The 15,734-nt window shown below is 51.1% G+C and overlaps 2 protein-coding genes across 7 annotated transcripts; both read left to right on the plus strand.

Moving 5' to 3' along the window:
• The first annotated feature begins 340 nt into the window (after positions 1–340).
• Positions 341–6,509, plus strand: LOC133054699 (myeloid cell surface antigen CD33-like). Of its 3 annotated transcripts, none has more exons than XM_061139949.1 (7): positions 341–403; positions 468–848; positions 1,049–1,327; positions 1,549–1,602; positions 3,979–4,045; positions 4,293–4,373; positions 4,644–6,509. In XM_061139949.1, the coding sequence occupies exons 1-6, from the start codon at positions 367–369 to the stop codon at positions 4,363–4,365; spliced, it is 891 nt and encodes a 296-aa protein (XP_060995932.1). In that variant the 5' UTR covers positions 341–366; the 3' UTR covers positions 4,366–4,373; positions 4,644–6,509. The 3 variants fall into 3 exon arrangements, with proteins under 3 accessions (XP_060995932.1, XP_060995931.1, XP_060995933.1); XM_061139948.1 differs by having other exon boundaries at positions 4,649–6,506; XM_061139950.1 differs by lacking the exon at positions 4,644–6,509 and having other exon boundaries at positions 4,225–4,353.
• A 2,258-nt stretch (positions 6,510–8,767) lies between these two features.
• LOC133054696 (myeloid cell surface antigen CD33-like) lies at positions 8,768–14,515 on the plus strand. Of its 4 annotated transcripts, none has more exons than XM_061139940.1 (7): positions 8,768–8,882; positions 8,947–9,327; positions 9,528–9,806; positions 10,028–10,081; positions 12,459–12,525; positions 12,775–12,855; positions 13,126–14,515. In XM_061139940.1, the coding sequence occupies exons 1-6, from the start codon at positions 8,849–8,851 to the stop codon at positions 12,845–12,847; spliced, it is 888 nt and encodes a 295-aa protein (XP_060995923.1). In that variant the 5' UTR covers positions 8,768–8,848; the 3' UTR covers positions 12,848–12,855; positions 13,126–14,515. The 4 variants fall into 4 exon arrangements, with proteins under 4 accessions (XP_060995923.1, XP_060995922.1, XP_060995924.1 ...); XM_061139939.1 differs by having other exon boundaries at positions 13,131–14,515; XM_061139941.1 differs by lacking the exon at positions 13,126–14,515 and having other exon boundaries at positions 12,707–12,795.
• Positions 14,516–15,734: the final 1,219 nt, after the last annotated feature.

A 15,734-nucleotide genomic window follows, 5' to 3' on the forward strand; every position in this document is an offset into this window, starting at 1 on the left:
GCAGAACCCCTGGTGCATCCATGACAGGTCAGGAGGAGCCTCCACCAAATTCCAGAGGACTGGAGGTTTATAAGCCACATTCCTCATCCCTGTCGCACTGCTGGATGGATGAGCCCGAGATGGGGGTGAGGACAGGGGTCCCCTGCATGTCTGCTCCTCTCTGGGCAGGTCTCTGGGTCTCTGGGCTCAGGGGTGTCCTGTCCGCTGTGTGTGGAGCGGGGAGGAGCTCTGGCTCTGAAGTTCCTCTTCTGTGAACAGAGCTCTTGCTCCTCCCCAGCCTCCACGGGTCTCCCCGCAGCCCTACCTCCCTGTCACCTTCCCTTCTCTTTTCACACACAGGACGCCCAGACACCCTCCGGCTCAGACATGCTGCCGCTGCTGCTGCTGCCGCTGCTGTGGGCAGGTGAGTGGACGGCGGGGCGGGGGCTGGCGGGGCGGGGGCTCGGCTGACCCTCGACTCCCCGCAGGGTCCCTGGCTCAGGATCCGAGATACCGGCTGAAGATGCAGCCGTCCGTGTCGGTGCAGGAGGGCCTGTGTGTCCGCGTGCCCTGCTCCTTCTCCTATGACACGGACGTCCTCAGTGCTTCTAGCCCTGTTCACGGCTTCTGGTTCCGGGAAGGGGCCGGTGTAAACTCGGATGCCCCCGTGGCCACAAACAAATTAGATCGTCAAGTTCAGGAGGAGGCCCAGGGCCGATTCCACCTCCTCGGGGACCCCAGGAACAACAACTGCTCCTTGGAGATCAGAGACGCCAGGAAGAGCGACAGCGGTTCCTACTTTTTTCGTGTGGAAAGAGGAAGTATCAGATGGGGTTACACGTCTGAACAGTTCTTCTTGAATGTGACAGGTAAGCCGTGGATCTAGGAGAGGCCACAGTGGGGGTCGTGGGGGTCCCAGGGCAGGGCTGGGGTGGGGGCCCCTCCTGGGAGGGCGTTGGAGGTAAAGCAGGTGGGGGCTCAGAGGGAGGGGCTGGACTGCAGCTGAAGCTTCTCTGGGGCCAGACCTCAAAGCCTCCTCCCGATCCCCGTCTCCCCCTCCTCTCACCAGCGCTCACCCACCAGCCCCACGTCCTCAGCCCGGGGGCCCTGGAGGCCGGCCGCCCCGGGAACCTGACCTGCTCTGTGCCCTGGGCCTGTGAGCGGGCCACGCCCCCCGTCTTCTCTTGGACGTCCGCTGCCCCCAGCTCGCTGGGCCCCAGGACCCCCTTCTCGTCGGTGCTAACCCTCACCCCACGGCCCCAGGACCACGGCAGCAGGCTCACCTGCCAGGTGAAGTTCTCCAGAAGCGGGGTGATGGTGGAGCGGACCATCCTGCTCAATGTCACCTGTGAGTGAGGGGTGAGGATGCCCGGGGGGCCTGAGGATGTGGGGGGCAGGCAGGAGCTGGGAGGTGCTCTTGTCCTGGAAGCCCAGCTAAGGAGGGGGCTAGAGGGACGTATGCCTGTCCCTCCTGGGTTCTACAGATCGGGGTAGGGGTAAGGGCGGGAGGGGATGACTACACTTCCGTAATCCCAGTCCTCCCGCTGAGGAAGGAATCCTCTCTCCCAGTCCCAGGTGCTCCACAGAGACCAGTGACCAGAGACTTCCAAAGAAACAGCACAGGTATGAAGGAGGGCCCTTCCTGGGCTGTCAGGGGTGAGGGTGCTTCCGGCTCAGGGCTGGGCTGGGCTCTGCTGGTCCCTGCCTCACTCTGGACCCACCCCAGTGACCGGAGCCCCCTGGTGGGTGAGCCCAGTGGTCCCTGCCCCTCCTCTAACCCCATGGCCACTCTGCCAGCTGTCCCCACTAGCCCCTCACTCCCCTGGGACTTGCCCACTTCCTCTTCTGCTCCCCAAGAGCAGGGCGACATCCCCAGGGCAGAGTCCACCCCTCAAAGCGCCTCACCATCCACGACCTGACTCCTCCAGCTCTGCTGTTTATTTTCTCCCAATAGCTTGTAACTTATGTATGTTTTCATGGATCGTATATTGTGAAAGCGTTTTGTTTTCACCATGGCTATATATGGTGAAACCTTTTGCTCTTTGCTCATACCAGGTGAAAACTGGCATATCTATATGGCATTGCTTAGTTAAATGCATTATTTATATTGAGGAAAAATCAGATAAAATAAAATCGACCATTTTAGCCAGTTTAAAACAGACAACAGTTGGCTTCGATAATGTTCACGATGTTGTACAAGTCTCACCACTCCCTAAATCCATCCGTCTCAGATTTTCATCATCCCAGAGGGAAGCCTAGTGCCCATGAAGTAGTCACTCGCCACACTGTCCTCCCCAGCCCTGGACAACCACTGACCTGCTGTCCATGTCCATGGATCTGCCTATGGGGAACTTTCATACAAGTTGAATGTTACAAGACTGTGGCCTTTTCCATGTGGCTCCTTTCTCATAAAAAAACATTTTCCAGGGTCACTCATTAAGCATGTATCAGTATCACTTTCTTTTTGTCTGAACAATATTTCATTGCATGGATGGACCAGCTTCTGGTTTATCTGTTTAGCAGTGGATGGACATTGGGGTTATTTCTACTCTGGGGCTATTACAATGCTGCTATGAATGTGCTATACTTTTTTTTTATCTTTGACTGCGGTTTTCTTGGGCATATACCTAGGAGTGAAATTTCTGGGTCAAATGGTAGATTCTACATTTAAATTTCTGAGGAAATGTCAGCTGTTTTTCACACTGGCAGGACCATTTTATGTTCCCACCATTAGTACATGTTGGTTCCAATTTCTCCAGAACCTTGTTGATGTTGTTATTTTCCTTTAAAAGTGCAAAAGAAATTTGGGTGTGAAGAAATATCTCATCATGATTTCAATTATGTTTATGGAGTGAGTAATGATGTCATTCCTTTTTTAAAATGAAATTATTGGTCATTTGGAGAAATTTTTTAATCCATTGTTCCATTTTTTAAATTGCAATGTTTGTCTTTTTGTTGTTAAATTGTAAGATTTTTTTAATATAGGCTGGGTACTACATACATATCAAATCTATGATGTGCAAATATTTTCTCCCATTACATGGTTGGCTTTTCACTTTCTCAGTAGTGTCAATTGACAAACAGAATTTTTCGTTTTCATGAAGTCCAACTCATACATTTTCTGCACCGCCCCCCCCCCCCCATTCAACTGCTGGATGGTAAGGGCATGGGGATGGGGTGAGGCGTGGGCACATGGGGTCTGGCATCCAGTGAGTCAAGAAGGCCTGGAGTCCTTGTGGGAGAGGAAGGAGGCAGGATGAGGTCCAGCAGGTGAATTTGTCCTGGTCCCACTTTCCTGCAGGGCAGTCAGGGCGTGTGGCAAGGTGGTGCTGAAACCACAGGTGGCGTCTTGGGGGGGGGGGGCTCCAATAAGCTCTGGTTCTTTATGACTCAGCACAGAAAGAATTCATCGAGAAACAAAGTCACAATAAGAAGTGATTTATTAGAACAGGATGCTGAGGAGGCTCACAAGCCGAATTTCCAGAGGGTGCCGTGCCCTGAGATCTCAGTGGTTTAGGTCTCATAAAGAAAGGAAAGGTAGAAACAAGAAGTTCAGCTCCTTCTTCATTCTTGAGTAGACGTCACATTCCCTCAGTAGGTCCCCTTCCACATCATGCTGGGGAATCTGCTTGTCCCCACATGGTCAAGCTGGGGCTGCCGTGGAGTCATGGAAAATTCACATCTCAGTACAGTGAGGGCCTTTCACTTTGAAGGGTCCTCTCTCTGTAAATTATTATTTTTGTGTGTGCAGACAGCACATCCTAGGGCTCATTAACTCACTGAGCTCCCTGGGCAAGGTGTGGGGACTCATGCTGTGGACATTTCATTGTTTGGGGCCAAGTCTCATGCTGCAGCTCCTGGTTTTGTTGCTAAGCAAGACTGCTCTCTTGAGTGACCATTAACTTGCAGGGTCTCGCATACCTTTTTCTTTACTTACGATCCCCTAGTGGGATTAATGATTTAATCACCTACTTTGTTCCTTTATTCTGTCCCTGCCAGTCCTGGTGGCCTTCTGGGAAGCGGCTGTCAAGATCCCACTCCTCTTCCTCTGCCTTCTGGCCCTCCTGTGAGCACTGCCCTGGGAGAGGGGAGGGGTGGGGAGGGCAGGGTGCAGGGGGCTGCAGCCTTGAACCAGCAGCACCGGGGGTGGGGCGGGGCCAGCAGGAGGCTGACGGGAAGTGGGGTTGGGGTTGGTGGTGCTTAGGGTTCCCCTGGGGTATGGGCTGTTCTCTGTCTGGCGTCAAGGTTGGGTGAGTCTGCTGCCCAGTTGCACCCTGTTCTGGTCAGAATGAAACAGCCTGGTCTCTTCTCAGCGTGAGGTCCTGCAGGAGGAAGACAGCCAGGCCTGCAGGGGGCACCTCAGATGCAACCTCCATCCCAGGTTAACCCTTCAGGTGAGTGATGCAGGCATCTCACTGCCCAACATCACACTGCACACCTCCCCCAGGATGACCTTCAGGATTGCCCGGCTCAGCGTGGCCAAAGTAGAGCTGCCATCTTCCTCCCCAGAATCACTTCTCTGCATGGCTCCCTGTCACAATGATGACAAGGCAGCCTCTGAGCCCAGATGTTGGGGAGGGGGCAGGCTTTCCCCCGTTTCATCACCCCCTATCCTCCTCTGGGATCCAACAATTCAGTAAGTGCTGTCCATTCTTCTTCCTAAGCACAGCTCATCTTGAAGCCCATCTCCTCCCGGTCCTGACCCTGGTCCTTGCAGCAGCCTCATCTCTTCCCTGAGTCACTGAACCCACCTACCTCCTGCTTCCTCTGGCTGGGAAACACGCCCTCGGGTCAGAGGACTCACCAGAGACGGTTCCCATCCACTTCCCACACAGTTGGAGCAGCTGTGTTTCCTCCCCACTCAGGGGACGGAGGGGCCCACACCACAGGTTGGATTCGAAGCCCTGGTGGGCCCTCCGTGCTGACTCTCCACACAGATTAGCCCTCTGTCTGCATCTCCCAACATCTCCACACCCAGCCTGGTCAGAATCTGTGACTCTGAGACTCTCTATGTGCAGTGCCTTTTCCTGAAACGCCCTTTCCTCCCCACCCCTGCCTCCCTGAGTCCTGAGCAACCTGCAGGCTCAGGCTTCACCATCACTGTGTGTGTGTGTGCACTTCATTGTCTGGTTTTGCCTGGAAGAGCCACATATGTTTAATTGCAGAGTATTCATAAAATACTACTGCACATCTACTCTAAGCCATCTTGTGGTAGGTGCCCAGTGGGCATCAGTGAATACAACATCAAAATTCTCTGTCATTGGGACTTCCTTGGTGGTTCAGTGCCTAAGACTTCCCTCCCAGTAGGTCAGCTGGGTTTGATCCCGGGTCAGGGAACTAGATCCCACATGCTGAAACTAAGAGTTCACATGCTGCAACCAGAGATCCTGCAAAGGGCAACTAAGACAGCTAAATTAAAAAAAAAAAGTAAATAAATATATATTTAAAAAAATCTGTCATCAATCATAGGGCCCAGATTTGTGGTTGCCTAGGAGAAGGGGTGATGGGAGATGGATGGACTGGGATTTTGTGGTTAGCAGATGCAAACTGTGATATATAGAATGGATAAACAGCTAGACCCTCATTCTACTACGTAGCACAGGGAATTATATTCAACATCCTGTGATACACTATTATGGAAAAGAATATGAAAAAGAATATATATGTATGTGTAACTGTTAGGTAGTTAGAATAGGAAAAAGGAGTCTGGAATGGCCATGACTAAAAGACAAGGAAGGGAAAAGCCCATGAAAATAGAACAAAGGAAGGTCTGAGGACCTGAGTGAGGACCTCAGACAGAACAAACAGCACTCCTGGCTAGCCCAGTTTACATAGGGCAGGCCCAGGGGGAGAAATAACATATAAAAAGAGGAGCCAAAGGGCCTGGGGGGTTGGGGGGGCCTCTCTTCTGCACACATGCATGTGCGAGTGCTCTCATGTACTTGCTCTACTCTTCATGTCTTTTGGGTCGGCATGCCCTCATGCCTCGAGGATATATTTTCCTTTATTTTCTAAATAAAGCCTAGCTGTAACACGGAGCTGTACCACTGATCTGTCTGAAAGCTGTAACACGGTCTGTGAGAGCTGAGACACGATCTGTCTGAGGGCTTTAACGTCCGTCACTTCAAATTTTTATGGCGATGAGACAGAACCAAGGAAATTACACATTCCCCTGATATAACTAAATCACTTTGCTGGACAGCAGAAACTAACACAACATTTTGTAAATTGCAAATCAACTATGACGTGGTCTGGCATCGTTTCCAACTCTTTTGTGACCCCACGGACTGTACCCGCCAGGCTCCTCTGTCCATGGCATTTCCCAAGCAAGAATACTGGAGTGGGTTGCCATGGCCTCCTCCAGCGGATCTTCCCAACACAGGGGTTGAACACATCAATAAAAAAGTTTCTTTTTTACAGCTCTATCATGAAGAAGCTGTCCTTCTGGAAACAAAGATACAAAGAAAAGGAAATAAGGGAAAAAATTGAGAGTGTTGGATGGTAATATGTGTTTAGAGAAGCATCACCCAGGGAAAGACCACATGGCATTTAGGGGGACAATTTTGTATATCCGAGAGGTGAGGTTTGAGCCGAGACTTGATGATGGTGAGAAAGCAGGTTCTGCGTTCACCTGAGGGAGCTACCCCAAGACGGTGGGCGTGGGGGATGGGAGACAGGGAGTGTGAAAGCTCCGATGCCACTGTGCTGTGCTGCGGAAGCAACCAGAGGCTGGTGCGTGACAGCACAGGGAAGCAAAGGGCATGGGGAGAAGCTGGGGGGACGCTGCAGACCCCGAGGCTGTACAGACTTTGGGAGGGCTTCAGGCCAAGGCAGCATCCGGAAGTCTTTGAGGAAAGCAGTCATTTGACTGAACCTTCATTTAAAAAGGATCTTCATGAAATTGCAAATCAAAACCACAATGAGGCATCAACTGCTACCGGCCAGACTCACAAAAAAGGCTACAAGTAGTAAATGCTAGAGAGGATGTGGAGAAAAGGGAACTTTCCTGTTGATGGGAATGTAAACTAGTGTAGCCACTATGAAGAACACAATGGAGGTTCCTTAAAATACCAAAAATAGAGTTACCATCTGATCCAGCAGCCCCACTCCTGGATGTTTATCTGGAGAAAGCTCTAATTCAAAAAGATACACGCAGCCCCATGTTCATAGCACACTGTTCACGATAGCCAAGATGTGGAAGCAACCTAAGTGTCTATCAATAAATGAATGGATGAAAAAGATAATGGTCTATGTATTTAGTGGAATATTACTTAGGCATAAAATGAAAGGAAATATGCCATTTGCAGCAACATGGATGGACCCAGAGATTATCACGTTAAAAGAAGTCAAAGACTGACATTATATAAATCACTTACATGTGGAATCTACAAAATAATACAAATGAATGTATTTACAAGACAGAAACAGACTCACAGACATAGAAAACAAATTTTTGGTTCCCAAAGGGGAAAGGAGGTGGAGGGATGGATAAATCAGGGGTTTGGGACTAACATATACACACTGCATGCATGTATACTAGGTATCTTCAGTGGTGTCTGACTCTGTGCGACCCTATGACTATATCCTGCCAGGCTCCCCTGTCCATAGGATTCTCCAGGCAAGAATACTGGAGTGGGTTGCCATACCCTCCTCCAGGGGATCTTTCAGACCCAGGGATGGAAGCCAGGTCTCCTGCATTGCAGGTAGACTCTGTACTGACTGAGCCACCAGGGAAGCCTCATATACATACTACTATCTATAAAAGAGATAATCAACAAGGACTTAATGTAGAGCAGAAGGAACTGTACTCAATATTCTGTAATAGCCTATATGGAAAAAAAAATCTAGACAAGAATGGGTATATGTATGTGGATAACTAAATCATGTTGCTGTACAACGGAAACTAACACAGTCTTGTAAGTCAACTATATTCTAATACAAAATAAAAACTATATTACATTGAAAAATAAATCCTTTGGGGCACATTTAAAAGAAGTTTTTTCTGCACTGACTCACAGGACATGTGTTTGCCCTTTTTGTTTTACATGAAGCAAGATGCTATACAGTTTTATTTTGAAAATGCAATTGAAAGTTTGTGAATCAGCATAGTAGAAGTTTTTTTCTTTAAAAAATCCCATGTCATAATTCAGAAACCCCCAGAATGCTGCCAGGACTCATGGCAGTCTCACCAGCGACAAAGCTCTAGAGCCGGCAGCGCTGTGTGTCTGGGGAGGAAGTGAGGGCCCCGGGTGGGGGGCATCTCTCGGGCGGGGACCAGGTGAGTCGGATCCCTTCTGGCCTCCAGGTCACCACCCAGAGATGCTCACTGCTGCGGGGATGCGTGAATGGGTGGTGGGCTGCTGCCTTCACTCCACCCAGGAGCCCCTTCTTGTCTTCTGCTCCAGACGCTCCCACAGACCATAAAGAGCCTGACATCTCGCAGGAATGACCACCCGAGGGTCTCTGTGAGGCTGTGACTCTCCAGGTCAAGAGAAGGGTTGAGCAGCGCCCTGGTGTAGACAGCGGAGCTCGGATGGGAGAACCTTAGGAGGCCGCCTGAGTCCCAGCCCTTGGCGTCCTCACAGGTCCAAGCTCTGGTGCTGGAGGGACGAGCCCGAGATGGGGGTGAGGACAGGGGTCCCCTGCGTGTCTGCTCCTCTCTGGGCAGGTCTCTGGGGTCTCTGGGCCCAGGGGTGTCCTGTCCACTGTGTGTGGAGCGGGGAGGAGCTCTGGCTCTGAAGTTCCTCTTCTGTGAACAGAGCTCTTGCTGTTCCCCAGCCTCCCACGGGTCTCCCCGCAGCCCTACCTCCCTGTCGCCTTCCCCTTCTCTTTTCACACACAGGACGCCCAGACACCCTCCGGCTCAGACATGCTGCCGCTGCTGCTGCCGCTGCTGTGGGCGGGTGAGTGGACGGCGGGGCGGGGGCTGGCGGGGCGGGGGCTCGGCTGACCCTCGACTCCCCGCAGGGTCCCTGGCTCAGAATCCGAGATACTGGCTGAAGATGCAGCCGTCCGTGTCGGTGCAGGAGGGCCTGTGTGTCCGCGTGCCCTGCTCCTTCTCCTATGACACGGACGTCCTCAGTGCTTCTAGCCCTGTTCACGGCTTCTGGTTCCGGGAAGGGGCCGGTGTAAACTCGGATGCCCCCGTGGCCACAAACAAATTAGATCGTCAAGTTCAGGAGGAGACCCAGGGCCGATTCCACCTCCTCGGGGACCCCAGGAACAACAACTGCTCCCTGGAGATCAGAGACGCCAGGAAGAGCGACAGCGGTTCCTACTCTTTTCGTGTGGAAAGAGGAAGTATCAAACGGAGTTACACATCTGAACAGTTCTTCTTGAATGTGACAGGTAAGCTCTGGATCTAGGAGAGGCCATAGTGGGGGTCGTGGGGGTCCCAGGGCAGGGCTGCGGTGGGGGCCCCTCCTGGGAGGGCGTTGGGAGTAAAGCAGGTGGGGGCTCAGAGGGAGGGGCTGGACTGCAGCTGAAGCTTCTCTGGGGCCACACCTCAAAGCCTCCTCCCGATCCCCGTCTCCCCCTCCTCTCACCAGCCCTCACCCACCAGCCCCACGTCCTCAGCCCGGGGGCCCTGGAGGCTGGCCGCCCCGGGAACCTGACCTGCTCTGTGCCCTGGGCCTGTGAGCGGGCCACACCCCCCATCTTCTCCTGGACGTCCGCTGCCCCCAGCTCCCTGGGCCCCAGGACCCCCTTCTCGTCGGTGCTCACCCTCACCTCACGGCCCCAGGACCACGGCAGCAGGCTCACCTGCCAGGTGAAGTTCCCCAGAAGTGGGGTGATGGTGGAGCGGACCATCCTGCTCAATGTCAGCTGTGAGTGAGGGGTGAGGATGCCCGGGGGGCCTGAGGATGTGGGGGGCAGGCAGGAGCTGGGAGGTGCTCTTGTCCTGGAAGCCCAGCTAAGGAGGGGGCTAGAGGGACGTATGCCTGTCCTTCCTGGGTTCTACAGATCGGGGTAGGGGTAAGGGCGGGAGGGGATGACTACACTTCCGTAATCCCAGTCCTCCCGCTGAGGAAGGAATCCTCTCTCCCAGTCCCAGGTGCTCCACAGAGACCAGTGACCAGAGACTTCCAAAGAAACAGCACAGGTATGAAGGAGGGCCCTTCCTGGGCTGTCGGGGGTGAGGGTGCTTCCGGCTCAGGGCTGGGCTGGGCTCTGCTGGTCCCTGCCTCACTCTGGACCCACCCCAGTGACCGGAGCCCCCTGGTGGGTGAGCCCAGTGGTCCCTGCCCCTCCTCTGACCCCATGGCCACTCTGCCAGCTGTCCCCACTAGCCCCTCACTCCCCTGGGACTTGCCCACTTCCTCTTCTGCTCCCCAAGAGCAGGGCGACATCCCCAGGGCAGAGTCCACCCTTCAAAGCGCCTCACCATCCACGACCTGACTCCTCCAGCTCTGCTGTTTATTTTCTCCCAATAGCTTGTAACTTATGTATGTTTTCATGGATCGTATATTGTGAAAGCGTTTTGTTTTCACCATGGCTATATATGGTGAAACCTTTTGCTCTTTGCTCATACCAGGTGAAAACTGGCATATCTATATGGCATTGCTTAGTTAAATGCATTATTTATATTGAGGAAAAATCAGATAAAATAAAATCGACCATTTTAGCCAGTTTAAAACAGACAACAGTTGGCTTCGATAATGTTCACGATGTTGTACAAGTCTCACCACTCCCTAAATCCATCCGTCTCAGATTTTCATCATCCCAGAGGGAAGCCTAGTGCCCATGAAGTAGTCACTCACCACACTGTCCTCCCCAGCCCTGGACAACCACTGACCTGCTGTCCATGTCCATGGATCTGCCTATGGGGAACTTTCATACAAGTTGAATGTTACAAGACTGTGGCCTTTTCCATGTGGCTCCTTTCTCATAAAAAAACATTTTCCAGGGTCACTCATTAAGCATGTATCAGTATCACTTTCTTTTTGTCTGAACAATATTTCATTGCATGGATGGACCAGCTTCTGGTTTATCTGTTTAGCAGTGGATGGACATTGGGGTTATTTCTACTCTGGGGCTATTACAATGCTGCTATGAATGTGCTATACTTTTTTTTTTATCTTTGACTGCGGTTTTCTTGGGCATATACCTAGGAGTGAAATTTCTGGGTCAAATGGTAGATTCTACATTTAAATTTCTGAGGAAATGTCAGCTGTTTTTCACACTGGCAGGACCATTTTATGTTCCCACCATTAGTACATGTTGGTTCCAATTTCTCCAGAACCTTGTTGATGTTGTTATTTTCCTTTAAAAGTGCAAAAGAAATTTGGGTGTGAAGAAATATCTCATCATGATTTCAATTATGTTTATGGAGTGAGTAATGATGTCATTCCTTTTTTAAAATGAAATTATTGGTCATTTGGAGAAATTTTTTAATCCATTGTTCCATTTTTTAAATTGCAATGTTTGTCTTTTTGTTGTTGAATTGTAAGATTTTTTTAATATAGGCTGGGTACTACATACATATCAAATCTATGATGTGCAAATATTTTCTCCCATTACATGGTTGGCTTTTCACTTTCTCAGTAGTGTCAATTGACAAACAGAATTTTTCGTTTTCATGAAGTCCAACTCATACATTTTCTGCACCGCCCCACCCCCCCCTTTCAACTGCTGGATGGTAAGGGCATGGGGATGGGGAGAGGCGTGGGCACATGGGGTCTGGCATCCAGTGAGTCAAGAAGGCCTGGAGTCCTTGTGGGAGAGGAAGGAGGCAGGATGAGGTCCAGCAGGTGAATTTGTCCTGGTCCCACTTTCCTGCAGGGCAGTCAGGGCGTGTGGCAAGGTGGTGCTGAAACCACAGGTGGCGTCTTGGGGGGGGGGGGCTCCAATAAGCTCTGGTTCTTTATGACTCAGCACAGAAAGAATTCATCGAGAGGCAAAGTCACAATAAGAAGTGATTTATTAGAACAGGATGCTGAGGAGGCTCACAAGCCGAATTTCCAGAGGGTGCCGTGCCCTGAGATCTCAGTGGTTTAGGTCTCATAAAGAAAGGAAAGGTGGAAACAAGAAGTTCAGCTCCTTCTTCATTCTTGAGTAGACGTCACATTCCCTCAGTAGGTCCCCTTCCACATCATGCTGGGGAATCTGCTTGTCCCCACATGGTCAAGGTGGGGCTGCCATGGAGTCATGGAAAATTCACATCTCAGTACAGTGAGGTCCTTTCACTTTGAAGGGTCCTCTCTCTGTAAATTATTATTTTTGTGTGTGCAGACAGCACATCCTAGGGCTCATTAACTCACTGAGCTCGCTGGGCAAGGTGTGGGGACTCATGCAGTGGACATTTCACTGTTTGGGGCCACGTCTCATGCTGCAGGTCCTGGTTTTGTTGCTAAGCAAGACTGCTCTCTTGAGTGACCATTAACTTGCAGGGTCTCACATACCTTTTTCTTTACCTACGATCCCCTAGTGGGATTAACGATTTAATCACCTACTTTGTTCCTTTACTCTGTCCCTGCCAGTCCTGGTGGCCTTCTGGGAAGCGGCTGTCAAGATCCCACTCCTCTTCCTCTGCCTTCTGGCCCTCCTGTGAGCACTGCCCTGGGAGAGGGGAAGGGTAGGGAGAGGCAGGGTGCAGGGGGCTGCAGCCTTGAACCAGTACCACTGGGGGTGGGGCAGGGCCAGCAGGAGGCTGACGGGAAGGGGGGGTTGGGGTTGGCGGTGCTTAGGGTTCCCCTGGGGTATGGGCTGTTCTCTGTCTGGCGTCAAGGTTGGGTGAGTCTGCTGCCCAGTTGCACCCTGTTCTGGTCAGAATGAAACAGCCTGGTCTCTTCTCAGCGTGAGGTCCTGCAGGAGGAAGACAGCCAGGCCAGCAGGGGGCACCTCAGATGCAACCTCCATCCCAGGTTAACCCTTCAGGTGAGTGATGCAGGCATCTCACTGCCCAACATCACACTGCACACCTCCCCCAGGATGACCTTCAGGATTGCCCGGCTCAGCGTGGCCAAAGTAGAGCTGCCATCTTCCTCCCCAGAATCACTTCTCTGCATGGCTCCCTGTCACACTGATGACAAGGCAGCCTCTGAGCCCAGATGTTGGGGAGGGGGCAGGCTTTCCCCCGTTTCATCACCCCCTTTCCTCCTCTGGGATCCAACAATTCAGTAAGTGCTGTCCATTCTTCTTCCTAAGCACAGCTCATCTTGAAGCCCGTCTCCTCCCGGTCCTGACCCTGGTCCTTGCAGCAGCCTCATCTCTTCCCTGAGTCACTGAACCCACCCACCTCCTGCTTCCTCTGGCTGGGAAACACGCCCTCGGGTCAGAGGACTCACCAGAGATGGTTCCCATCCACTTCCCACACAGTTGGAGCAGCTGTGTTTCCTCCCCACTCAGGGGACGGAGGGGCCCACACCACTGGCTGGATTCGAAGCCCTGGTGGGCCCTCCGTGCTGACTCTCCACACAGATTAGCCCTCTGTCTGCATCTCCCAACATCTCCACACCCAGCCTGGTCAGAATCTGTGACTCTGAGACTCTCTATGTGCAGTGCCTTCTCCTGAAACGCCCTTTCCTCCCCACCCCTGCCTCTCTGAGTCCTGAGCAACCTGCAGGCTCAGGCTTCACCATCACTGTGTGTGTGTGTGTGTGTGTGTGTGTGTGTGTGTGTGCACTTCATTGTCTGGTTTTGCCTGGAAGAGCCACATACGTTTAATTGCAGAGTATTCATAAAATACTACTGCACATCTACTCTAAGCCATCTTGTGGTAGGTGCCCAGTGGGCATCAGTGAATACAACATCAAAATTCTCTGTCATTGGGACTTCCTTGGTGGTTCAGTGCCTAAGACTTCCCTCCCAGTAGGTCAGCTGGGTTTGATCCCGGGTCAGGGAACTAGATCCCACATGCTGAAACTAAGAGTTCACATGCTGCAACCAGAGATCCTGCATGGGCAACTAAGACAGCTAAATTAAAAAAAAAAAGTAAATAAATATATATTTAAAAAAATCTGTCATCAAGCATAGGGCCCAGATTTGTGGTTGCCTAGGAGAAGGGGTGATGGGAGATGGATGGACTGGGATTTTGTGGTTAGCAGATGCAAACTGTGATATATAGAATGGATAAACAGCTAGACCCTCATTCTACTGCATAGCACAGGGAATTATATTCAACATCCTGTGATAAACTATTATGGAAAAGAATATGAAAAAGAATATATATGTATGTGTAACTGTTAGGTAGTTAGAATAGGAAAAAGGAGTCTGGAATGGCCATGACTAAAAGACAAGGAAGGGAAAAGCCCATGAAAATAGAACAAAGGAAGGTCTGAGGACCTGAGTGAGGACCTCAGACAGAACAAACAGCACTCCTGGCTAGCCCAGTTTACATAGGGCAGGCCCAGGGGGAGAAATAACATATAAAAAGAGGAGCCAAAGGGCCTGGGGGGTTGGGGGGGCCTCTCTTCTGCACACATGCATGTGCGAGTGCTCTCATGTACTTGCTCTACTCTTCATGTCTTTTGGGTCGGCATGCCCTCATGCCTCGAGGATATATTTTCCTTTATTTTCTAAATAAAGCCTAGCTGTAACACGGAGCTGTACCACTGATCTGTCTGAAAGCTGTAACACGGTCTGTGAGAGCTGAGACACGGTCTGTCTGAGGGCTTTAACGTCCGTCACTTCAAATTTTTATGGCGATGAGACAGAACCAAGGAAATTACACATTCCCCTGACATAACTAAATCACTTTGCTGGACAGCAGAAACTAACACAACATTTTGTAAATTGCAAATCAACTATGACGTGGTGTGGCATCGTTTCCAACTCTTTTGTGACCCCACGGACTGTACCCGCCAGGCTCCTCTGTCCATGGCATTTCCCAAGCAAGAATACTGGAGTGGGTTGCCATGGCCTCCTCCAGCGGATCTTCCCAACACAGGGGTTGAACACCTCAATAAAAAAGTTTCTTTTTTACAGCTCTATCATGAAGAAGCTGTCCTTCTGGAAACAAAGATACAAAGAAAAGGAAATAAGGGAAAAAATTGAGAGTGTTGGATGGTAATATGTGTTAAGAGAAGCATCACCCAGGGAAAGACCACATGGCATTTAGGGGGACAATTTTGTATATCCGAGAGGTGAGGTTTGAGCCGAGACTTGATGATGGTGAGAAAGCAGGTTCTGCGTTCACCTGAGGGAGTTACCCCAAGACGGTGGGCGTGGGGGATGGGAGACAGGGAGTGTGAAAGCTCCGATGCCACTGTGCTGTGCTGCGGAAGCAACCAGAGGCTGGTGCGTGACAGCACAGGGAAGCAAAGGGGCGTGGGGAGAAGCTGGGGGGACGCTGCAGACCCCGAGGCTGTACAGACTTTGGGAGGGCTTCAGGCCAAGACAGCATCCGGAAGTCTTTGAGGAAAGCAGTCATATGACTGAACCTTCATTTAAAAAGGATCTTCATGAAATTGCAAATCAAAACCACAATGAGGCATCAACTGCTACCGGCCAGACTCACAAAAAAGGCTACAAGTAGTAAATGCTAGAGAGGATGTGGAGAAAAGGGAACTTTCCTGTTGGTGGGAATGTAAACTAGTGTAGCCACTATGAAGAACACAATGGAGGTTCCTTAAAATACCAAAAATAGAGTTACCATCTGATCCAGCAGCCCCACTCCTGGATGTTTATCCGGAGAAAGCTCTAATTCAAAAAGATACACGCAGCCCCATGTTCATAGCACACTGTTCACGATAGCCAAGATGTGGAAGCAACCTAAGTGTCTATCAATAGATGAATGGATGAAAAAGATAATGGTC

Source organism: Dama dama, chromosome 4 (assembly GCF_033118175.1).
Source record: "Dama dama isolate Ldn47 chromosome 4, ASM3311817v1, whole genome shotgun sequence".
In the NCBI taxonomy this organism is placed as follows: Eukaryota; Metazoa; Chordata; class Mammalia; order Artiodactyla; family Cervidae; genus Dama; species Dama dama.